The 26,032-nt window shown below is 42.1% G+C and overlaps 1 protein-coding gene across 1 annotated transcript in view; it reads left to right on the top strand.

Annotated features, from left to right (window-relative positions):
- Nucleotides 1–26,032, top strand: part of PIK3CG (phosphatidylinositol-4,5-bisphosphate 3-kinase catalytic subunit gamma) — a 142,954-nt gene that overhangs the window by 72,258 nt on the left and 44,664 nt on the right. The window contains exons 5-7 of the mRNA XM_078680336.1: nt 257–360; nt 6,132–6,278; nt 18,036–18,126. Of these exons, the coding sequence (XP_078536462.1) occupies nt 257–360; nt 6,132–6,278; nt 18,036–18,126 (342 nt within the window). The remainder of the gene's footprint in view (nt 1–256; nt 361–6,131; nt 6,279–18,035; nt 18,127–26,032) is intronic.

The raw sequence follows: 26,032 nt of genomic DNA, 5'->3' as shown, positions 1-26,032 counted from the left end.
TTAGGTTGACACGTGTCAGCCAAATACAAGTGCGGTTTGAGTCACAGTGCTTTCTTCAGGACCAAAACACTAGGGAAAACCCTAGTCAGTGAACGCACACACACTAAGGCATGCCATCAAATAATTTCATATTTAAGTTATGAAGTTGAACAACTAAAAAATACCTTGTTTCAGGATTGTTTTTTCTTGGCATCTTCAACCATCTTTCATCTCGCTTTTGACCATTCTAACTGTACATGTATGTTTCTCTTTCCAGTAATAACTCAGCTCAGGCAGAAGCTTGAGAAATTGCAGGGCTCCCACCTGCCCGAAAGCTTCAGAGTGCCCTACGACCCCGGAATGAGAGCAGGAGCACTTATAGTGAGTATGGCTTTTTGGACGTATTCCACCCATTACATTTTAGCAAACACCTAGTACTAAGTGCATTTAGTTATAGTGCCGATGACTCAGTGGAATCATAATCTAACGCAACACCATCCAGTTCAACTAGGTGAACTTTGACATCTGCAAGTCAAGAATGGAGGGAAAGATGAGAGCCCCTCTCGTGCCGACATTTGCCACCTTGGCAGTGAGAGTTTAAACTTTTTCCATTCAGACATAAAAACTCTTCAACACATGGTGAATGAGCCCCTGTGATTAATGCAGCCCTCACGTCAGCCATTACACCATCGCGTACCCTGTGACTTCAAGTAGTTCTGCAGTTCGGCTGGAATGCTGGCTACTTGAAATTAACCGCAGGTGTTCAGAAAAAACAGCTCATTCCCTAAATCTCCCTCCCAAACATGTTCTTTCTCTTGGGACTGAAAAATGGAACTTGTGATTTCTGTTTGTGGTATTGTATGAATTCATTTTTACATGCATTTGCATTGTAATTCTCTCGCAAATAACCAAACTGTCTCTTCCTTAAAACTACTGGTTTTGTTATGAACAACAAATATAGCAGCCCAATAGCACAAAAATGCAGCATTCTTCACAGTGGTATCTATCCCAAGACCAAAGAGCTTGGTGAGGAAAACAGTGGTTGCAAAGTAGAGGTAGCAAATTGCAAACAGTATTTTTGCAACTGGTATTGAATTTTGTGACCCGACCGATGTACTAATAGGTCGGTTTGCAAAATTCCCATTTGAAGTGGATCGCAATTGACTCCAATTGGATTCCGCCACTGGGATCAGTAGACCATCATGTCTGTCAACCCATTTAAACAAGTAAACTTTTTTAAAAAAATGCAGCCTGTTTTCCTTAAAGGAAATGGGGCTGATTAAAAAAAGTTTCCTTTTCTTTAATGTTTGTTTGAGAGTTGGCTGTGGCCTCTTCCCCCACTTTGTACTCCTCAACAAACTTTCTTTTTCAATTCACAAAGGGGAAGGGGCCCCTGGGAGAATGCATGCAAATGCATTACCAACCCAACTCGGGGATTGGTAATTTTTTTATGTTGTGCAAACGCATTATGGTTGCAAAACATTGATGCGTCACATACCAATTCCCAATCCCATTTTACGATTCATTACAAGTTTAGGACTCCTAAAATGGGCTTAGTGCATAGCAAAAGCCTCTTTTATAGTCGGAAACGCAACCATATCCAAATTGCAGTGTTTGCGCCTTCAGAATAGGTTTTTACATCAGGCCCAAAGTGTGCTGCTGCACTCGCCTTGTTAAAATATCAGGTCAGCCCTCCTCCTGGGTATGCACGTCCTCATCTGCCTCCTCGCACACCAGCCTGTCTGTCTGACGCAACCTTGCAAGACACCTGAGGAGGCTTTGAACTCGGGCTTCCTGCACAGAGGCAGATTATGTGTTCCTAAGGTCAATTGAGACGCCTCGCCTTGTTATCTCATGAATAAAGAATGACTTACAACAGAAGCCTGCCCCATACATGCCTACCAGCGCGTGTCCATGGATTTTAATATACCCAGAATAAAAGGTGACAGGCTAATGTGGTCAGCCATGAGCAGCAATGAGTGTTTACTGAAGATATCTTTACAGTAATGCCTGTGCAGCTTGACCACTGTGCACTTCTGCCCAGTATATTTCTGTTATACTGTAGGGGATGGAGAAGGGGAGCATTTGGATGGGCGTCTCACTTTTCAACATGTCTCAATGTTCAAGTCATCAATCTTTTGAAATATGCAAACGTAGGAGAGGAGCAATATTATTATTTGAAGTTATAATAAGGTGACCCCTTATGAAAGAACTGTGAACTTTTTTTACCCGTGGCACATATGGACTACTTGTTTTGATGTCCAGTGGTGTAATGCAAATGTATGCACCCCCTGCAGAATATGATGAGGGGCTCCTGAGTCTCCTATATCTCATAGATAATCAAGGTTTGTCGGTACCCGTGCACCGCAGGGGCTGCAGTGGCCTGCGTTACACCCCTGCTGATGGCCCTTGGAATCAGGTGCTCTAGGGATCTTATGGAATTCTTCCAGACTGCAAAGGATCACCATGCCATGGAGGCATGAGGTGTACATGGTGTGAATGTTATGAGAAGGAGGAATAGCTCAAGTGCCATTCTCACTCAAAGATTGGACTGAAAATCTACCTTTCCTTGAGATTGACTGTTCCTGTTGAAATTCCTCCCTTGGGAGGTGGGATTATATGAGGACACCCCATCCACGGTTTCACTCTTTGCGTGCTAGTGCCTCTGGATTAAAAATAGAAAGAGAACTGATGGTGTGTTTGCAAGGCCTGATTAAGCACCCCCATTTGCAGCAGGCCAGATCTCCTGAAAGGTGCCCCCTGAAAGGAGGCACCTTTCTGACTTTGCCTTTCACCATGCCCACACTCAGACCCAGATTCTCAAAAGAATAATGGAATGCAGTGCAGCAGCCCAAAATGCTGTGCTGCGTTGCTTGACAGGGAGAGAGCAGGAAAGAGCCATATCTACAGAGATACAGCTGTCGCTTCCCCTCTCCCTAGCGTCGGCGCTGATTTCAGCTGCTGCGCGCCAGGCACATACCTTAGCGTCATAGTGCTGGGGTGTGTGCCTGAGTCTATCATATTGATCATACCAATGGGGTAACCCAGTCACGTGCAGAACCTGGGGATAGGTACGTTATACGAGCAGTGGTTCTGCCACGAAACAAACTTAAAACATTTCTTACTTTTTCCTCGCAAAAGGTAGGACTCCAATCAATGGTACAATAAGTCACAACACTGATTCTGTGAAAAATATACCACTCAACTAAATTGAGTGTGGTCAATTGTTATATTGAAAAATCATATTTGGTTAAGAAGCAGGAGCAGAGGACAAATACACAATGAACATACCTACCAAAAGTAGTTTTTACACAATGGTGAAACACAAGGGAAGTAAATACAATGTTTTTTTACATATATCACAATACAAAATATACATAACAAATAATACATGTACAACATAGATAGTTAGCACAGCGTCGTGTCATCAATGGAAAGCCCCAAACAAGACCTATGATCTATCCTCTTAGCTGTGATGGTCTGGTTGGGCAACAACCTTTGTCAAAAGCACATCGATGTTTTGACCCCTTAAAACACGTGTGAGTTTGAAAAGCATCAGTGTGGGGACTTCATCAGGACTAAAGAGCAATAATTGTGTATCGCCTTCTCAAGATTGTCTCAAGGAATTGCCAAAATGGTTAGCCACGTCGTCAGTACACTGTGACCTGTTTGTCCAAGTACAGGTGTTTATTTGTAGTAGGCAGCCATATTCATGGCCATCCTGGTAGGGATTTGTATAGAGTTGAAGTGGAGAAATTAATAATCTCCCCCTCAAGTAGTCCTTAATCTCAGAAAACCGATTAGCAGGTACTGGAAACCGACCCTTCTGACTGTTCTTGGTATATCCTATGTAAGGGGCACAGCGTGCTCTCTTAAACCTCCGGCGTCTGGCGCTCGGAGTAAAGTGGCTGAACGTGGTCCCACAAACTCAGTGGGCTCTGGACTTAATTAAATAAACAGGGCCAGTGGCCTCTCTTTTCGCATATCCTCAGGCACCAGGAGCAAACTTGCTTTCTTGAAACCTCCGGTGTCTCACTCCGGTGTCTCTCTTCTTCAGCATACTCTGAGCGCGAGCCCATGTTCTGGTGTGAACATGGTCTTCTATTGGAATTCTCAAGGGCATATTATCAAGCCCATTATCGCCGCTTTAGCAGCAGTTTCCTACCGCTAAAGCGGCGATAGTTTTAACGCCTTTCTTGATAATATGCCCCATAGTTCCACCAAAGACGATGTTAACAGTATTTCGGCTATGGGAACTGATAAGAGAAGCAGACAAAGAACAAGCATTCGTAAATGCCGGAAAATATGCTACAGCCAATAGAAATGAAGAAAAGGTAAGTGGCACGCTCAGGAACCAGGAAAGAGAGGAGGTGGGATGTTAGTCACTTCTAAGTTTATATTAAAAACAATAGATTTCTCAAGCACAGCGCAAGCCCTGTGCAGGTGAAACCTAAACAGGAGAAAACAGTCCTGGGTGCAGGAATGCCAAAGACTGCAACAGAGTTGTTTATTAAAAAAGAAAAACTGGAAATTAACGAAGCCTGCAAATCTTTAGAGAATCACTACAGTTTGAATGACCAAGAGAGAAGGCTACTGTTGGATCCTGAGATGCATTTGATGCGCAAGCGGTATCCTATTCAATTTTGGGAAACAAATTATCTTGCTTTGGTAAGGAAGAAAATAATGCTCCTCCTTTTTTAGTCCAATCTCTCTTTCCACTCTTGAATGCCATTTGTTAGGGTTTGTATTAGCTCTGTATAAGAATCCTGTTAATGATAATGAAAACATCACCTTAGTTGAGTTCATGGAGCTTATAACCATGATCTTATTGCACTTGGCGTTTGTATAGTGCCTTGCAGTCTTTTCAGTCCTCATTATGAGTGGCCTATTACAATCCCTGTTATTTCTCCACGCTGAGATTATGGTTATTGGATGTTCCAGTGATTCCTCAGGCAGGGAAACAATGGGGATTACATATTTTTGTGAAATAACATGCAGGAATTGGTATTTTCACACTGATTCCTTGCATGTTTTCACCTCGGGTTTCACACAGAGGTGTCAAATGCTGTTAGCAGCTGCAGTCTCTTTGTAAAAAAAACTAAATGTAAAATTCCAATGGCCCTGGTAGCTCCTGGAGGAGATCTGGAACCCCAAGATATTCTCAGTTTAGTACAACAGGTATGTGTTGTGGGGGACAGTCTCTGGTCATACAAATGGCTACACTATGTCCCTCTCTGGATGATCATTAATCAATCGGGGTGAGGGTGTATCCATTGCCCCATTGTTGGAACATTGCGTGTGACTGCCAGTAGATTCTTCGCTACATCTTTGACATTTTTAACAAATTACGCAGGAGAAAGGGGAAGCCTTTAGTTACTCATCTTTTAGAAAAGGGTTTCCTTTGTATTCATTAAATATGTCTAAGAGTAATCTCTGTGTTTCATAAACTGTAATGATTATTACTGTTGAATACAAATTATTTCTTGTTGAATTTAATCCAGCATCAGTGATTAATGAGTGGTTTTATTTTCCCAGTCGCAAGTGCATTTCGGGCTTTACCCCAAGCCTTTCTTCGGGGGGTTCATTTTCCATCTCTGAAGCCAAAAGGACATGTCAGCACAAAATTTTATGTCATCTGTACATTTTGTTACAGCATTTTAAAGAGCCCAGTTGAAAAAAGCATATATAACCGTTGTGGTAAACTAAGGCTGTCTATTTCCTTTCTAGAACCAACTGAACAATGGGTATCGTCCGTAACTGCACACTAAAGTACAAGAGTATATGATTAGGGCTAAACTCAAATAGATAGAAGACAGACAAAGAGAATGCTGAAGGAACCATTAATATTTTAAATTTCATCTTTGAGAGAACCATTTTTACCCATTCACTAGTTTCTATGATTTATGTTATCTTTCCTCTGAAAATGGTATGTGAAGACAAATGGAATCTGTTAAGCATGCTCAGTGGTGTATCAGTGAGTTAAGATTGACAGGCCAAAGGGAAACTGCTATGTCCTTAAATTATACATGCAATGAGCTAATACACACAGACAGCATCTTAGCATTATTCTGTGCATTATTATTTATTAGGTTTAACGATCTGCTCTTTATTTTTTTCTCTTTTATACAAACTATTCTTATTCTACATTCCAGGTAGAGAAATGCAAAGTGATGGCCTCAAAGAAGAAGCCTCTCTGGCTGGAATTCAAATGTGCTGACCCCACTTCCTTGTCAGACGAGACCATTGGAATTATATTTAAACATGGTGATGACTTACGCCAGGACATGCTCATTCTACAGGTATTCATATTCATGTTCACGGTTGTCAATGATTGGGCATCATTATTGACATTAAAAGGGTCAATATGTCATTGGCTTTTTTTAATTTTGCATTGATCTTCAAAGAAAGGCAGGCAGTTTTTGCCATTGGGGGCCTGTAGCAGGCCACCTGGGATTCTGGGGAGTGGGGGGTGCACATGGGGGGTAGCTATGGTACCCCCCGCAGTTCCATGCACAACATGGTGCGCACCGTGCGGTGCCTGCCACGTTGTGCATGAAACTGCACGACATGCCTTCTTGGCTGCAATGTCAAGAATGCAGGATGCGCCCGCCAGTGTAGCTGGTGCATCCTAATGCCACCTACAGGACCCCTGCACCAGTGGCGGGCGGTCCCACTCTACGGAAGGATAGCGGGCGGACTTTGTCCGCCTACCATCCTAATGTTGCCCTAAGCCTTAAAAAACTCTAATTTCAGAATCTCCTTAATGCAGTTATGGTGTCACACATCTTGAATTCAATCAGCACTATTTATATTGAACTCTTTAACATGTCGAGTGCACCTCAAATTAAATGACATTTGGAAGTTAATCAGCAAATGTCATTTTTGACTGGATCATTAAATTGAATTGTGCATCTTCAGGTTTTTCTTGGAGGACAGGAATTGGAGGAGACCTCTTTTGCAATGCTATTAGAGCAGGGTCAAGACTGATCAGCATATCACTGAGTCCAAACTGAGGAGCCATGGTGTGCAAAGTACAGATGGATTGGGATACGGCCCAAGACTTACCAGTGCCTGAGATTAATTCCATCATTCCATCTGTCTCTTTTTATACTTCATTAAGTTCCATAGTGTTGGACTGTAACTCAGCTTATTTTGCACTGTTTGGTAATTTATTCCTGCCATTTAGTGAATTGTGGATAATGGGATGTGAGATAACAATGAAATAGTAGATTAAGGATATACCTGGCACTAATATTTCTGATAGTTTGACTCCTGGTTACATCTGTCCTACCTTTCCTTCTGATGTGACAATTAAGTAGGACAGGGAAACCAGAATTACAGGTGAAAACCTTCTGCTACTTTACTGCAGGAAGATTGCATTATGATATTGTAGACATTATTAGCTCATGTTATTCTGACATACAACGTCTGAGGAGGTGTGTCAACAAAACTTCTTTCGACAAAATTACTTGCACTGGCTCTGGAGATCAATGGATCACTGAAACAATATCGATGACACAAATATAGAGCTACAATAACAAAATAAAGAGGAGTCTTGTGTATGAGGAGTTGAAGATGTACAACCCTCAAATCGTGGTAATTACGGAAACCCATATAGCTTATGAGGTTAAACAATTAGGATATGATATATTGGTTTGTACTAAATTTAATGCTTCAATTCGGGGGGTGGCGATTTTAAAGAATAAAGGTCTGAAGGGTGAGACACTCAAGACACTAACTGACAAAGCTGGTAGATGGGCTATAGCTCAGATAAAGTTGGGAGGTCGAATATTTACAATATGTGGGGTTTATGCATCAAATCAAGATGAACCAACCATTTTTGATCAGATTAATATAGAATTGCTTGGATGGGAGGGGGAACACATTGTATTGGGTGATTCTAATTGTATTATGAATTACAACCTAGATACAACAAGGAAAAATTCTTTCCAGAGAATGAGGAAAACTAGAGCTGCAATTCTTGATTTAGCGACTACTCATTTCCTGAAAGATGCTTGGAGATGTTTAAATCACAAACTAGCTGGTTATACATACTATTCTGCAGCTCATAAGCTATGCTCACGTATAGATATGATCTGGGCTTCAGACTTTATCCTTAGTAACTGCTCAGTGGCTATATATCCAAGGGTAACCTCAGACCACAATCCAATTTCTTTGACCTTCGAGGTCACAGCTGAGGAGTTTTCTCCTCGCCTTTTCTCATTTCCAAAATATTTGTTTACCGATTATGGGTTTGTGAATCAACTTAAAGAACACATAAAAGAATTTATCAATGTAAATATACAATCCAGTCAACCATTGATAGTTTGGGATGCTTGTAAGGCTAGCATACGCGGATTTACACAACAATTTATCTTTCGACAAAATAAAGAATATCGAAATCTAAATGAGAAAAGGCTTGGAGAAATTCGTGAAATTGAGCTTCAGTTATCAGCGGCTCTGTCGGATGGGGCATCTAACTTGGATATACTTAATTTTAAATTAATTGAACTTAAAGTTGCATTAAAGGATTTTTTTAGGGCTAAGAGCATTAACAAATTAAAAAAATATCAACTTGATCAATATGAAAACGGTGATAAAATTGGTAAACTTTTGGCCTATAAAGTTGCCGAAGATCGATCACAGAACATAGTTAAAGAAATTAAAGGAGATAATAATCAATTATTTTGTGACTCTAAATCAATATTGCTACAATTTGCTTCCTTTTATCAAGCTCTATATACACCAGAGACTATAACCTCGGAGGATTGTATTAAAAATTATATAGAACTTAATATGGTTAAAACTTTAGAGCCGGAACAATCTGTACAACTAGGGGAAGACATCACAGCAACAGAAATTAGGGACGCTATTAACTCCCTAGCAATAGGGAAAGCAGTAGGGGAGGACTCTATTCCTTTGGAATTATATAAACACTGTGCCGAGGACCTGACACCTTTACTAATGGATGTGATCCGTGCTATAGGTAATGGGCAACAGGCACCTAGATCTTGGAATCTAACTCAAATTATTTTCTTTTTAAAAAAGGGTAAAATACCTCAAGAGAGAGGCTCATACAGACCAATCTCGCTTATCAACAGCGATGCTAAAATCTTCGCCAAAATATTGGCTACTAGGCTCGCGTCAGTAATGTCTCAGCTTGTATCTTTTCAGCAACATGGATTTATTCCTAAACGCGATACTACAGCGCATATTAATATGGCCATTTCTGCTTTTGATGCTGCACGGACTCATTCCACCCCACTCGGTATGATTTTACTAGATGCAGAGAAAGCATTTGACCGAGTGGGGTGGGGTTTTTTATGGGCAGCTTTACAGGCATTTGGTATTAGCGGCCAATTTCTGAGATGGATTCAATCACTCTATGACAATCCTGCGGGCAAAGTATGTTATATGGGAAAATGTTCTCTTATGTTCCCAATTAAGAGGGGGACAAGACAGGGGTGCCAATTATCACCCCTCCTTTTTGCTTTAGGTATGGAACCTTTTTTAATTGCACTACAGCGCCAGGCCCTAATCAACCCATTCTTCAATGGCTTAAACAAGCTTGACATCACTGTATATGCGGATGATGTAGCAGTGTTCTCCTCGGATGTGCCTCAAGCCTTGAAAGGTATCATAATTGAAGCAGGTATATACGGCTCAGTCTCTGGTTATAGACTTAACACCGCTAAAACTCAAATTGTTACGAATTACCAGCTGGCTGTTCGCACTCCAGGAATTTGTGGTGTTGCAATGTATCTGGGTGTTAAAATCTCTTCGGATATTGACTCAATTGTAGCAATAAATTATGAAATATTATTAAAAGAGACTGCTATGCAATTTAAGAAATGGCATAAATTACCACTTAGTATCATTGGCCGCATAAATTTAATTAAAATGAAAATTTTGCCAAAATACCTATACTTATTTCGTGCAATTCCTCTACGCGTAAACAATTCTTATTTTCTTAGATTAGAAGGAATTATTAGTAGTTTTATATGGGGGTATAATAAAGCCCGTCGAGCCGTCTCCTCACTCAAACTTCCGTTTAGTCAAGGAGGTCTGGCTCTTCCGGATTTCAAGCTATATTATTGGTCTGCTTTTTTGGTTCGTTTTCGTAGTTTAACAGCTTTTGACAAATGTTTGTATTTTCATAAATTTTTACTCGGACAAGATGCTAATATGTTTATTTACAGATTAAATGACCCTAATTACTTCAAAAGGGTTAAATTTAAGATGGTACGAGATACCGTTAATATCTGGCGTTCCATCATGAATAAATGTAATATTTCCTGTTTACATTATAAAACACCTTTATGGGGCAATCCAGGCTTTCCTCTAATTTTTCAGGATTTAACATGCCGATTATTCTTAGAATCTGGTATTAAGCCCTTGGGAGATTTGTACGACCATCAAGGATTTATGTCGTTTGAAAAAATAAAGCAATGTTATAATTTATCAGAATTGGCTAGGTTTAATTTAATTTAATAGGTTTAAATACTACCAGATTAGAGATTATTTGGTGAAGAAATTAGAACTTACTATGGTAATAGATTCTGATCTTTGGGACTGTATTTATAGTGAATCTGACAAGGCCACGATTAGCATAGGATATAAGATATTTTCCGACATTAATACTAGCGATATCATCAAATTAACTGAGAAATGGAATAGAATATTAGCTTTAAATGTACCACTAGATCTAATTACTCTTCCCCTTAAGAGCTTAAATACATCAGTTCATTCTTCTAGTCTTAAATTACAAATGTTTAAAACTATATGTCAACTATATCATACCCCCGAGAGAATTCTCAAATGGGCAAGTAATAATAACTATAGTGAACGTACGAAATGTCCGAAATGCGACCTAATTGGTGCTGATATTGTTCACATGTTTTGTTCGTGCCCTCATCTCAGTGAATATTGGGATGGAATAGTTAAGGTGGTTTCTGATAGACTTACTGAACCTATTTCTTTCTCACCAACTGATGTGTTGATTGGTATATATGGGGGCTCTAATACATTTAGTGATTTGTTGAATATATTAGTTACTTGTGCAAGACTTATTATTGCTAGAGCTTGGACTCAGAAAAACCCACCAACTGTTATGGAATGGTGGTGCTTAGTTCAGGAAATATATACAATGGAGAATACCCTAGCTATCTCAAAGGGCATTCGCGCTAAACGCAAAATTGACAGAATCTGGGGATTATTTATGTCCTAAATAAAGCATACTTTACTTATCGATTTTTCTATTATTTATTTTTTATTCTGTATTCTGTAAGATCTCTTTATTGCTTATGATTAATGAAATGTTTAATGTTCTTCTGTGACTTTATTGAAATCTGCGTAGATGGACCTTGTTTATTATGACTGTTTTTCTTTGTGTTTGTTTGATGCAAATAAAAAATATTTAAAATAAAAAAAAAACCAAATATAGAACTACAAGAATATTGAGTAAAAAATATAGAATGTAAAAATATCGAACTTCTATCTCCAAACAGGTAAGTACAAAAATATCGAATAAAAAATATAGTTGTAAAAAATATAGTTAGTCAAAATATCGAATTTTTAAAAATGCTTTAAAGTAATTAAACATTAATGAAATAATAAATATAATTAACTTAAACATACTTAAAATACTTAAATAACCTTAAAATTAATAAATAATTAATGTAAGTTAAAAAAACAAACATACAAATTGATTTGTTAATACATATATATATATATATATGAACGTAATATTAATAACAAGCATTTACAATGCAATGGTTTTGCCTTTGTTAAAGTTAGAGCTATTGGCATTGCTCTTGACATTATTTTTATTTATGTTTTTTTAAACATAAATAAATGGCATTGTCATTTACAATGCCAATAGCTTAATCTCTCGCAAATGTGAGACCTATTGTACCCTATGGACGAGCTCAGCAGACAGCAATTACTACCACACACACACACCCAGAGCCACACACACACACCCAGAGCCACACATACACACACCCATAGCCAGCCACACACACCCACCCAGAGCCACACCCACCCACCCAGAGCCACACACACACACACACACACCCAGAGCCACACCCACACACACCCAGAGCCACACACACACACACCCAGAGCCATACACACCCACCCAGAGCCACACATACACACACCCAGAGCCATCCACACACACCCACCCAGAGCCACACACACCCACCCAGAGCCACACACACACACACACACACACACACACACCCAGAGCCACACCCACACACCCAGAGCCACACACACCCACCCAGAGCCACACACACCCACCCAGAGCCACACACACTCACCCAGAGGCACACACACCCACCCAGAGCCACACACCTGTCTGGCTACGGCCAAAGGAGATATGCAATCTGACACATCAATCAGTTCTATGACCCCACAATTTATCAACTACTCAAGTTCCTTGGAAACGTCCTCCCTCACCATAAAATGAATACTCTGTACTTTGTGAACTATGAGCTTTGCATCAGTTACCAAGATAATCTTGTGCTTGAATCCTTTAAAATGTCCTAGCTTACAACGTACACAGCCAATAACACATCATAGCGTTATCATATAGACAATGTTCGTCTTTCCAAAGAAAATTACTTAGTTTATATATAGGTGAATTGCTCAAAAAGTAAAACAGAGATGGGTACTGGAAACATGAAGTTTGAAGAATTTTCTGGGTCAGAGAATCAACTCCAAGCAGTTTTAAAGCTCCTCAGTATTAGGAGCCGTTAGTTAACATTGCGCTCTGTGGCCAATGTTATCCCATGGGGGGCGGCTTGGCTGTGCTTGGGTTTCTTGGATAGATTGAGTGCATAATACTTCCAAGAGATTTTAAGATGAAGACCAACAATCGACAATAATGGTATTATTAGGTTCAGTATGCACAAGTCGCATTTCAGCTTCAGGTCTTAGAATTCATCCAAACACACCTGCCACGATACCAAAAGTGATGCCCAAGGCTTCACCACCCAGTGGCAAAAGTGGTAAGTAGTATCAGCTTATTAGGAGTGTCCAACACCGGATAGCCACTGTTCCTCCAGCTGGAGAGGTTGGCACCAGGGAGTTAGAAATCACCTGTGATTGCAGAGTATGCCTGTGGGTGAGATCACCCACATGTCAGAGGCACCAACACCAGTACTGCAAAGTCAAGTAGACGTCACACTAGTGAACAGCACCAGGAAATCCTATCTGCGACTGAAACAACAATAGCTCATGAACAATAAGAGGTAGATCAATCAATTCTAAGGTTCCTGCACCCCACATACGCACTGGAGAAAACTCAGTTTGGCCCATAATCTGTACGGGGGAAAAAGGCACAAAGAAGTTACTCCCAGCAACGCAAGTGACGATTGCTGAATGGAAAAAAAAAGCGGAAACGGGAATACATTGGGATAATCGCGTGACGCAGGAGACTCAACCATGGGCTGGAACGCGATTAAAAGAATTTGAAAAGCCGCAAGGTTTCAAGTACTGGGACATGCTGGGGATATCAAAGGTAGGAGATATACTGGAGGGGGGGGGCTTGTTTTGTTCAACTTTCCTCAGAAAGAGTTTGAACTAACCTTTATACAGTACTATAACTACCTGCAAATCACTCACGATTGGAAGGCAGAGCAGATTGAGACAAAAGCAATACCTGAATATGGACCGGGAAGGCTTCTTATGGGGGGAAACTGGAGAAAAGGCGATCACCTGGTAAGACTTTGATCAACAACCAACCAGACACATTAGTAAGCCACAGGGCTAAATGGGAGGGAGAACTAGAGACCTCTGATGATTTGGATTGGGATGCGGCCCTACTGCACCCCAGGCAAGTGGTGATAAAATCATGCCTCCACTCGATACAATTCAAAATGCTGCATAGGGCGTATTACGATAGGGCCCGGTTACATGGTTTTGGTAAGGCGGCAACACCTCAATACCTTCGATGGCACACTGAAAGGGGAACGAACTTCCACACACTATGGCACTGTCAGGTAATAGCCGCTTACTGGGTCACCATCATCAGGGAACTCAGCAACATACTAGGCACACCGATACCAATGGACCCCAAATACCTACTGCTAGGAATACCTACAGAGATAGATCTCCTCAGGGCCAAACCACTTTTTGCAAATATGAAATATTGGCGGGGAGACAGGATTTGGCAAAACACCTGGGGGCACCAACTCCCCCCACATTGCATGAATTGAGAAGGAGGATGGACCTCTATATAGCAGCCAAGAAAGTGACATACAGGCCGTGGGGAAGCCCGAGGGAATTTGACAAGTTATGGGGCCCATGGATGACATACTAAGGATTTCAAATGTAGGCGTGTTAGGGGTGGGGGGGCACAGTCCCACTGTGATAACGCCAAGCAGTTCAGATGACACCCATTAGCGAAACAGACACCAGCCTCACAAATTGTGCCCGACGTTCCCACACTGCTCGTGTCCTCACGAATAATGTGGCTCTGCGCCCGGCATGCTTGGGGGCTGGCACAAAGTCCATGGCACTATGATACAATTTAAGAATATTGACCTGACCCTGCATTGTGCGTGTTTGTTATAAATCCGTGAGGACTTGATGGCTCACGTGACCTATAACAAAGGCGGGACTTCCTGACACTGCCGCCTGGCGATGCGCGGCCGCAGTTCAACAGCATAAAGTCACAGACTGCTTGCACCGTGTGTGCCACGGCCGGGAAATTATTTAAAAATGAAGATCCCGCGAGTCGACCAGGTTACTCCTACTCCACGCCCCCACCCAACGACCGGCGCCACCTGTGAATTACATGGACAGTGTCACAGGTTGTCCTCCTGCTCAGCTACCATCTGCCGTGCATTCAGTGGGCGAAAAAAGCTTCAGCTGTGCTTTAAATTTCGGCTCACCCAAGAAATCACTGAGTGCGGAGCCGATACTGCTCCTCCGAACTTGTTGCAATAACCGCAGTCTAGTGCAGGTGACGCACAGTGCTGGGCGCCAGGACAAGGCACAGCCTGCCAGCAGCTGCTCACCACCTCCTGGGCTGGTAATAAATCGACGATCAATTGTATGCATAAATATGAGATCCCGCCCGCACTCGATCCCAGGCCCACCAGCGCCGGCTGAGAGTGACTCGGTATGGAGCCAGGCCATTGTAACAGCCAGTAAGTGAAGTTAGGGCAGCAAATATAGGTCGCATCAGTGTAAGTGCACATTAGAGTGGGAGGAAGCCTGAATGTAACCTGACTCCAGCCCACAGGACCGCTGCGCTGCCTCAGCGGCTGCTGTGAGGAGTCCACAGGCTGCATCACAAGTGCCTCTGAGAGCGAGCGCAAGTAAAGTGTATTTATTTCTTATTAAACTAAGTAAACATTATTTGGCCACAAACAATGTGTTAATTGCTTATAAGATTAGTAGACTGTGCAACTTACTCTTTTATTATACAACTCCGTGTGTCTTTTTTTAAATAAATTACAGCCTGCTGCGACTGGGCTGTGACCCATAGGGTGTGAGTGTGCCTCTCCTGCCCTTCGATTTCGGGTGCTTTGCTGAAGTTCTAAGATCTTTTTAGCGTTTCTTCTTGTTGCTCTAATGGGTGTAATGTCTAATATTTATGTGTTTTTCCCCGGTCATAATTGCTTAATTTTGCTTGTGACAAAATGTCACTCATAGTCGTTGAAATGTCACTCTTAATGACACTGAAATTATGAACATGTCACACATAGCGATTTGAAACCTTGGCAGCTATGTAGTGAGAGCGCCCCTCCAGTACAATCAGCACTTCGCCCGTTGCAATGTACAATTACTGGTGCTATGTACTCCTATAGCCCCCACTCGTGAACTGTGGCAGCTCGCAACAACTAGATGTCTGCAGCAGTGAAGACCAGTTAAGGGAGTTCCGGCGCTAACTGTTCTCACAACTCCGCCCGCAACCGTTGTGTAATGGGTCTCCAAAATGGCGGCTGTGGGCTCTTAGTTACGTATAGAATCGCCCCTCTCACACAGTCTGGTATCAGCATGCCGGGTCGTCCCCTGCGAGTCCCCTCGTGTCATGCGGCCCCTTCAAGCAACGCACATACCTCCGGTTTCAAAGGCGCCTCACTCAGCGGACGCCCGCCCGCATTCTCTGCTCGCGGCCCACAGACTCACAACACCCGCAAGCAGACCCCCGAGCACAGCAATGCCGGACCAGATTCGGGGGCGTTCCCGGCTTTCGGCTGACGTCGCGTGACGTCGGCAAAAGCCAAAGAATCGCGGGAACGCCCCTGAATCTGGTCCGGCATTGACGGACAGGCCCCTCGTCCAATGGCTAGGCTCCATTTATGGAGCCAGCCAATAAATGACGAGGGCCGACCCAAACCCCACTACAGTTCTCATCAGGTTTTCGCCTGCGCGAAAAAGATGCGCAGAGCGCATCTTTTCGCCAGGCAAAACCTAAAAAATGTACAATTCTTTTTTACCGTAGGATAGCGGAAAGGGTAAAATTTACTATTACCACTCCAGTGAATGCAGCAGTAGAGAAAGCGTTGATTAGCGTAGGGGTAAAAATGACTATTCCCGCTCCAGTTAGTGCAACAGTAGGGAAAGCATTGGATAGCGGGAGGGTAAAAATTACTATTCCCACTCCAGAGAGTGCAACAGTAGGGAAAGCGTTGGATAGCGTAGGGGTAAAAATCACTATTCCCACTCCAGAGAGTGCAACAGTAGGGAAAGCGTTGGATAGCGTATGGTTAAAAATTACTATTGTCACTCCAGAGAGTGCAACAGTAGGGAAAGCATTGGATAGGGTAGAGGTAAAAATTACTATTCCCACTCCAGTAAATGCAACAGTAGGGAAAGCGATGGATAGCGTAGGGATAAAAATTACTATTCCCACTCCAGAGACTGCAACAGTAGAGAAAGCGTTGGATAGCGTAGGGGTAAAAATGACTATTCCCACTCCAGTGAGTGCAACAGTAGGGAAAATAAATACTTCATATAATAATAAAAAAATATATATTAATACCAATTACGAAATATTTAAAAATAATTACCAATTTAATATAATATCATAATTAATCAATTAAAAATACAAAAAAAATATATGTATTAGAAATCATTACCATTTATAACAAATTAATTACCAATTTACAATTAATTAATTAGCAATTGAAAAATAATTAACAATTAATTAAAAATAAATACCAATAAATAAATTAAAACATTTAATTAATTACAAATAAATTACTTCCCACCCTATTCCCCTATAAACCCACAACCCGCTACAGTAAATAAATTAATAAAATAACATAATTATCAATTAATCAATTAATAAAAATTAATTTCCAATTATAATTTAATTAATTACCAATTAAAAATTAATTAACAATTAATTCAAGATAAATACCAATAAATAAATTAAAACATTTAATCAATTATAATTAAATTACTTCCCACCCTATTCCCCTATAAACCCACAACCAGCTACAGATTTATTTTTAATAAAATTAACATAATTATCAATTAATCAATTAATAACAATTAATTACCAATTATAATTTAATTATTTAACAATTAAAAATTAATTAACAATTAATTCAAGATAAATACCAATAAATAAATTTAAACATTTAATCAATTATAATTAAATTACTTCCCACCCTATTCCCCTATAAACCCACAACCCACTACAGAATTAAATTGCGCAAAAATTAAATACCATAAAATTCATTACTTAAAATAAATTATAAAATAAATATACACTTTTCACACATATACTAACATAAAAAACAATTAAAAAAAATCGATATTATTAAAAAATCGATATATTTATTATCTATATTATATACTTCGATATTTTGACTTTCTATATTTATGTACATCGATATTAACTTACCTCAAATTCGATATTTTTGTTGTCTATATTCTGTCCATTCGATATTTAGTCCATTCTATATTTTTAACTCGATATTAATGCAATTCTATATTTTTAACTCGATATTTTGACTGTATACCGAGATCAATATATTGGTTTGTTACAAAGGGAGACTGTGTTGCAAATAATATTTTTTTTATTTGTTTAGATTCTTCGAATTATGGAATCTATTTGGGAAGCGGAATCGTTAGACCTCTGTTTGATGCCTTACGGTTGCATTTCCACCGGAAATAAAATAGGTATGTTTCTGAAACTCTGCCTGCATAAATGTATGCAGATGAGTTCCATGTTTGTTCATGAGTAAGATAAAAATAAGCTGAGAGCTAATAGTGCACATGTTTATATGTTTTTGAATGCTAATTTGTTTATAGACCTCAATAACACAAGGGTTTCTAAGTACTTCACTCCAAACAGCAAAATACACTAGTGTGACATTAAAAGTTGTTGTTACTGTAAAAGCTCTTCTCAGTTACCAGAAAATCCTGAAACTATCCTGTCAACTGGTTGATGGGAATTCTTTTCCAACAATGTGACCACAGATAAAAACAATTAACAGGCACTAATCATATTAGATAACTTTATGAAGTTTGTTTCAGACTAAATGTATTTTGTTGGCCCTAAAAGGACACACATTTTTCAAAATATCCATCTCCTGTTTTTTATACTTTATAATTTGGTCTTCAAATGTCGTTTGTCGAGATTTTCTGTAGCATACACTTTTCTTACTTCCTATTTCTCCCATATGGGGTGAGGTATTTGGTTTTCTCTGAATGCAGAAATATTGTTATGCATTTATTTTAGTGAAGAGTCTGTACACATGGAAAGGGTTACATTACTGCTACACAATTTGCTTCAAATGCTCTGAGAGGACTTGCTCTATGTTTAGTTTTTCAAAAGCTAATAGAGAGGTGGGGTGAGAAATTGAGTTATTGGTTGAGGGAATGAAACCCTTCTCAAGCAACAATCACAGTCATCGTCAGGGTGAGCCACAAAAAGTCATTGAACTAACCTGTGCTTAGTCCTCAGGTATCTTGCTAAAAGGCAGTCAGGCTTAACTTAGAGACAGTAAGTAAAGTAGTTATGCAGCACACAATCAGTAATAAAGTGATTACAATAAACAAGAAAATACCACAACAATTTAGGAAAATAGAGCAAACTTTAATCTATAAAATGACACCAAAATGACAAAAATCCAATCAGTAGAATTGAAGTTATGAATTCTAAAAGATTCAGGTAAGTATAGAGCCCAAAAGCGCAAAGCGCCACTCACAGTTATCTGGTCGTGCTAGACTGAGGAAAAGTCACAAGTGCAGCCGACCACGATGGAGCGCAGGCTGGATACAGAGATGAGGTTAGATCTGCAGAAAAAGGTACCTTCTCTAGGTCTGGCGCAAAGAGTTCAATTTGTGGTGGAGGAGACCATACGGAGCAGGGAAAGCGTCATGGATGGTCGCCGCTGCAGCTCAAAGAGGTGGATGGACGTTGCTGTAGCACAAATATCCTGTCTGGGGCTTGGATGGTCATTGTTGGATCTTCGCACTGTGGTTACCATGGGCTGTCGATGCGTTAGCATAAACTGCAGATTTCGCATTGCTGGCAATCGCTATAGCAAGAAGAGCTGGCTCCACCAGAGGTTCGCATCGTCGGGCATTGTGGGAAGCAAGATCTCAGTGCGATTCAGCCAATTCATGGTCTTGAAGAGCCCAAAACTTCAGGATTTCTCCTTTGTGTTCCGAGGAGTGCGCTCTGATGCCAACCAAAGCCCCAGGCCCTGGGGAGGCACCTCTTAGGAATCAGACTCACTCTTTGAAGAGGCCAGCAGGGCTCAGGCAGGTCTAAAAAGGAGGTCTGGAAATGTTATATTTTGCAAGGTCAAAATGGCACTTCACACAGACCGCAATGGGAGGCCTGAGACATATTTTAAAAGGTGAGTGATGCAGCCACATTAGCAGCATTTAATTTATATGCCCTGTGTATATGTAGTGCCACCTTACTAGGGGCGCACAAGTATATTCAATTGCCAATTGGGTGTAAGCCAATTTTACTATGTTTACAGGAGTGAGCCCTTTATCTCTGGTTAGCAGTGGTAGAGTCCACAGAGTCCTAAGGCCAACAAAAACAAATTCAGGAAACAGGAGGAGGGAAGGCAATTTTTTTTTGGAGGGGGGCACTCCTCCAAGGATGTCAGGTCTAACAGATAGTCAAGAAATTGGCAGAATTGGCAGTAAGGATAGGTGTTGACCTTCAATTTCATATGTATGCTTCATTGTGGAATGATACATATGTAAGTCTGGAAAGATGCTCAGCTGGATGTACCCTTAGGTGATTTGGGATTTTCTCAGTGTGGCATGTGTGGGAGATAGCAAGTTGATCGAGTTAGAAGATTTTAGAAGGAAATTTGGCTTACCTGAGGAGCAAAACTAATACAGTTTATTAAATAGGTCCTTTGAAGATTATTTGATTCAGGCTTGTGCTGCAGGTGTCCCTTAGTTGAACAGAATGCACTCACATAATTGGCCAGTAAGGAAAGGTTGAGTCTTTTGCAAACATTCCATTACTGAGGCATATTCAGATTGCATGATGTGGAAATTACGACCTGATAGAAAATAATTAATCTAGCCGGGATCAGGAGAGGTTGAGGGATCTTTTTCCCTTGGTATAAGACTGATAAGAAAAACCACATCCACGTATTGTGATATATATAGGCGTAGAGAACATTTAAAAAGATATTGATCTTTTCAGATGGCACCCTCACTCCTATCTTCTCTTGACTAGCCCCTCTTGCTCTCCCCATTGCTGTTAGGGATGAAGTTCAAAGTACATTCAGGTGTCACTTTCAAACCGCTGACAGTACGCAGACTACAGATGCTCACAGACAGCCACCTCCCACAGGGTGGCATGGAAAGCACACGGCAAAGGTTCATTGTAATGTCTCTTCTTCCACCATAAGCGAACATGACTGCATCCTTTTTTATTTAAAATTTATTAAGGTTTCAGATCAATAACTCTCGGTTGTTAGAACAAGTACTAGATTTACATGAAAAATAAATTAAAACATATATAATATTTCTACCCTAAATAAAACAATTACAACATCTTTAAAGTTAATAACCTAAATCTAAGGGGCCTGATTACGAGTATTGGTGGAATTTATTGCACATGATAAGACGCAATACAATGGAATATGTTTATGGAGTATGATAAATACCTCTTATTACCAGATGTTGAGGAATAACGTGCAGATTTTGGAGTTTAACACACCAAACTCTGCATGATACAGTAAATACTGTGTGATTTCCCACCCCTGTTAAATTTCGGTAGGATTGACCTGTGATAATTATTGGATGCATTAAATACCTATCAACTCCAAATTCCAGCCGATGCATAAACAGGGGTTTACGCATGGGTTGTAAATTAAGGAGTAACTTGTAACTAGGCCCTAAGTGAGGCATGTATAAATACTTTGTACCATTTAACCCCTTAACTACTGAGGCTTTTCTACTCCGGTGCTGAGGCCATTTTTGGCTATGTGGGGAACTTTTGCACTTAGACCGCCATTAATTTTCTTTCACCTAAGGTATCCTTGCTATATTTGCATGCTTTTTCCCAACCTCAAGGGGATTCTAAGGGTGCCCATGGTTAGTGGGTTTCCCTGGTAGGGACAAACAAAATAGGTCTAAACATAACATAACCAAAATAGGTCTACATTTGGGGTTTTTGAGAAAAATGGGGAAACAAGTGATGTGCAAGAACGTGTCTGTTTCAGTGAAAGGTGTGTGTGAAAATCACCATCTTCCTCACTTTCTGAAACAAGTAGGACTGAATAAAAAAATTATTTTCATTGCATATAGAGTATAGATATATACCTATGGTAAAAAACGAAGAGTGAAAAATGGGAATGAAGGTCACCTATGTATTTCTGAAATGTACACCAGAAACTAAGTTGCGGAGCAGTGGTTATTTGTACATCTCTGTATTTATGGGTACCCATGCTAGGATGTGATTTGGGGCCATTGTACAAAATGTCTTTTCTCTTGTATTACGACTTACATTTGGAAGCCACAATAGCAGAGAAATACAGTTGTTCTGTGTTCTGACACATCCCCAATAAAAGCGGTATCCCACTTGTGTGGCTGTACCTGTGACAAAACATGCCCCAAAACATGATCTGAAGATGTCATATTTCATCTAACAGAATCCATGCCTGCTTTCTACAATGTGAGTCTCTGCAGATTTTGGGCCCTAGCTCAGCCGCCACCCAGGGAAACATTTTTAAAAGCTAGACACCCCAGAAGTGTCCAGAGTGGTCTGACCTGTGTGGTTCTCACAATGTTTTCTTACTTGGAAGCCCTTGCAAACCTCAAAATTTGGCTACAAACACTCACTGTCCTCACATTTCAGTGAGGGAAAGTTCTGAAATCTTTTGGAAGCCATACCTTTCCTACAATCCAACATGCCAGATTTCTCACTATAAAAATGGTACCTTGCTTATGTGGGCGGGACTAGAACCCCTGATAGAAAATAGCCCTCAAGGTAACATGAGCAGATTACAATTTTCCATTCAAACCAACCCTTTTTGCAGCTTAGGAGCTGTAGATTTTCGTCCCCAGCTCAGACAGAACCCTGGGAAACCCACCAAACCCATGCATTTCTGAAAAGAGTGGTGTGGCTCACATGGATCCCCCACGTTTTCTTACACACAATGCCCTGAAAACCTCAACAATTGCATAACATCATTTATTTTCCACACATTTGTTTGAGAGAAAGTTCTGGAATCTGCAGGGTCCAGGAATTTGCCCATGCCTCTTATAAAAATGGTTGTGTGGGTTGGCCTCATGCCCGCTATTCGAAATGGTGAGGGGTCAGAAAGACTTATGTGGCCGGTGGAGTGAGAGGAGCACTAGCCCATTGCAATTGCCCCCCCCCCCCCAGCCCAAACCTGCTCCCTGGGATCACCCCCCTCTAGCAATCCCCAAGCAGGGATCCAAAAGGGGGGCATACCATTGGAAAGGGGAGATTTTCCCCTTTACAACGGCACCTCCCCATGAAAAGTGGTGCTTGGGGTGCTGAGATATGCTCCCAAGCACCAATGCTGTGAAAGTTAAATGAACCAATCGGCTCATTTAAATTTCACTTTCGTTAAAATTACCTCAGCATGTCATGCACGTTGATCGTCATTTCAGGGAAAAAAGACGCAGGCTCCTGGGAAAGCAGCCTAATTTGAAAAATAAAACAAGCATTTACAATGCAACGGTTTTGCCTTTGCCAAAGTTAGAGCTATTAGCATTGTAAATGACAAATTGTTTATTTATGTGTTGGTTTTGAAAACAGATAAATAAATGGCATTGTCATTTACAATGTCAATAGCTTAATCTAATAGTCCCTCATACAGAAGATGAAACAAAAATACTCCTGTGGCTGATCCAAGATGTGACTGACAATATTTCAAGCCAATGTCTGAAGGTTCTTGAACCAAAGAAGCCACAAGCAGAAGGAGGCTGAACCAAAGCCATAGGGAGTATGTATAGAATATATGTTCAGCATGAATGATAGAAGTGCCACTACACGTCATGCCCAATTAAAGTGTATTCTGTATGTCAGTAGAACTTAATGGCCATGTACACCCCACTTGCTTTAGAGGAATCCGGACTACCTTTTCTACTGAAGTTACAACACCCATACATCCGCCTTCCTCTTTCACCCATTGGGCTCCCACTGGCAACTACCAGCTACTGATTCAAATCAGGGGGTTTTAAGCACACACAAGAACTCTCGCGTCGACCCAGAGACCTGCACCATCACCTCTGCAGCTCGGCTTGTTCTCACAGAACCTGTGAGCCACAGTCACATACATGAAGCAGGTATCTGCTTGACAGCCAAGGGACACCTTCGGGACACCCCTGGCATGTGCTACGCTCAAGGGAAAACCACCATCGACCAGAGCCGAGCAGGCCTACCAGACACTAGTGACTACCGGGCAATGACACGAAGAAAGGCTGAGAAGATGTCCATCTCTACCCCATCTCCACCTAGACCCCTCATGTCATCAACTCCTAGAAGCAATCAGTTACTAGGCGTGACACTCACATGAGTCACTCATTGGGCGTGCTTCTCACGCTTGAGAGCAGTGCTAATCACTAGGGATGGCCCTCACACAAGTGCACCATTACTCTTTTCACACCTGAGCACTGCTCATCACTGGGCAGGATTTGAAACCCTCAAACCTCCCTAACTTTTGTCTGGAGAACTTTATGTTCTAGTTTACACCCCCTCACCTCTGGAATCTTCCATGTACATAAACTCGCAGAAGCCACGCGCTCCTTCTTATGAGGAAAAACAAAGCGTATCACTTTCTCTCCCTCAACCATGTAAAATGTACATTATTTACGAAGAGGACTTGCAGTTTTTGAGGCCCTGGAGAGCATAGTCTCGGCTTCCCCAGTTGAGTAAGTTGTGTGATTTGGACCAAACAGATTTACGGCTCTGCACACCAGTTGTCCTGGTAAAACGGGGTGCACTTGGAAACGAGCTACAGCAGTCACATTTATGCATGCTAAAATACTGTCAACATCAGTTGTTTTATTCCGTTCTTTGGTCCATAACATGACTACACTGAGCTGGACTCAGGTAGATTAACAACTGTCATTTACAGCGGCTCGAAGCAGGAATGCTACACTAAGTTACCATTGCCCTGGGTGCCTGCCTATGTTGCCCAAGTGTACACTCTCTTGTTCCTTACCACTTTCCTCCTCACCCTCCACCTTAGCCAGCCACATTTCACTGACTGGCCTGAGTCACGAAGGAAAAAACACGAACCAAGCACTTTCAAGCCCGGAGAAAATAAAGCCCACCTCGCCCTCTAAACAAAACATGCAAGAGAGAGCGAAGGAAGACCCCCGCAGCCCCCAGCTGCAGACAGTGCTCAAGGGAGAGCACCACGAACGGGGGCCGGTGTCCCCTGCGACCACCAGCTGGGATCCGAGGCGCTGGAGGGTTTCTGCTGCAAGCATGGCTCTCCTCCTGTCACCCACCCGCAGGCAGGCTTTGGGGGCTGTTCTCGGAGGTGAGGAGTTAGCAGTCACGTCTCCTGTGAGACACACAACGTCCACTGCAGACAGACGTCGCTGGGATCCCTGGCACGTCTCCTGCGAGACACACAACACTCTCTTCCTCTGTAGACAGAGGCCCCTGGGATCCCTGGCACGTCTTCTGTGAGACACACAACACTCTCTTCCTCTGTAGACAGAGGCCCCTGGGATCCCTGGCACGTCTCCTGTGAGACACACAACACTCTCTTCCTCTGTAGACAGAGGCCCCTGGGATCCCTGGCACGTCTCCTGTGAGACACACAACACTCCCGCTGGGATCCCTGGCACGTCTCCTGTGAGACACACAACACTCTCTTCCACTGCAGACAGATGCCGCTGGATCCCACCGCCGGGGGGCGAGGGATTATCCCAAGGGGCCCTGTCCTCGGTTTGACTTCCCTTCATCCGCGCCGTGTTTGTGTTTCCTTCCCGTGGCACGGCTGGCCTTCTTTCTCTCTACACTCGGAGCAGACGGTGGGGGTGGCAGCGACGGGCCCCCGGGGCTGACTTTACCACCTATCCTCCGAGGCTCGGGTGTGAGGTCAAATGAGGTGTGTTGTATTCTTACATTTGCATTCCCCACCCGAACAGTGACATCAACCTCGGCAAACTCGCTCATCTCAGCCAACTCCGTGTGTGCACAGAGGGGGGTCTGCCCCGGCCGTCTCTGTGCACCCACTTCCGTTTTGGCTCCGGACCCATGCCGCGCCCCCTCCCACAAAGTGCAAGCTCAAGCCGGGCACCCCTTTTTGCTGCCACACAAGAGGCCCCCTGCCCCTGCTGCCCACTGTGATGCGACGCCGCCTGGCGAGCCTTCTCCACACCGCCAGTGGTCCCCACACCCGGCTCCGCTCCCGGCGTCCTTATTGGCTCTTTAAATCCCTAACATCCATTTTACTCCCGCAGAGGCCAGCCCTGCACCTCCCATTCACTCACACCATCTTCTATCGCAGGACCAAGCCCCGGGCTGTCACCCACGGCTGACCCTGCGCCCCTCACGTCCTCGACTCTTTTATTTAAAGGAGCGCCTCTTTTAATGCAAGGAGACGGGACACTC

The sequence above is a fragment of the Lissotriton helveticus genome, chromosome 1_1, assembly GCF_964261635.1.
Source record: "Lissotriton helveticus chromosome 1_1, aLisHel1.1, whole genome shotgun sequence".
Lineage (NCBI taxonomy): Eukaryota > Metazoa > Chordata > Amphibia > Caudata > Salamandridae > Lissotriton > Lissotriton helveticus.
The sequence above is the reverse complement of the archived record's forward strand: the minus strand, read 5'-3'. Positions and strand labels throughout refer to the sequence as shown.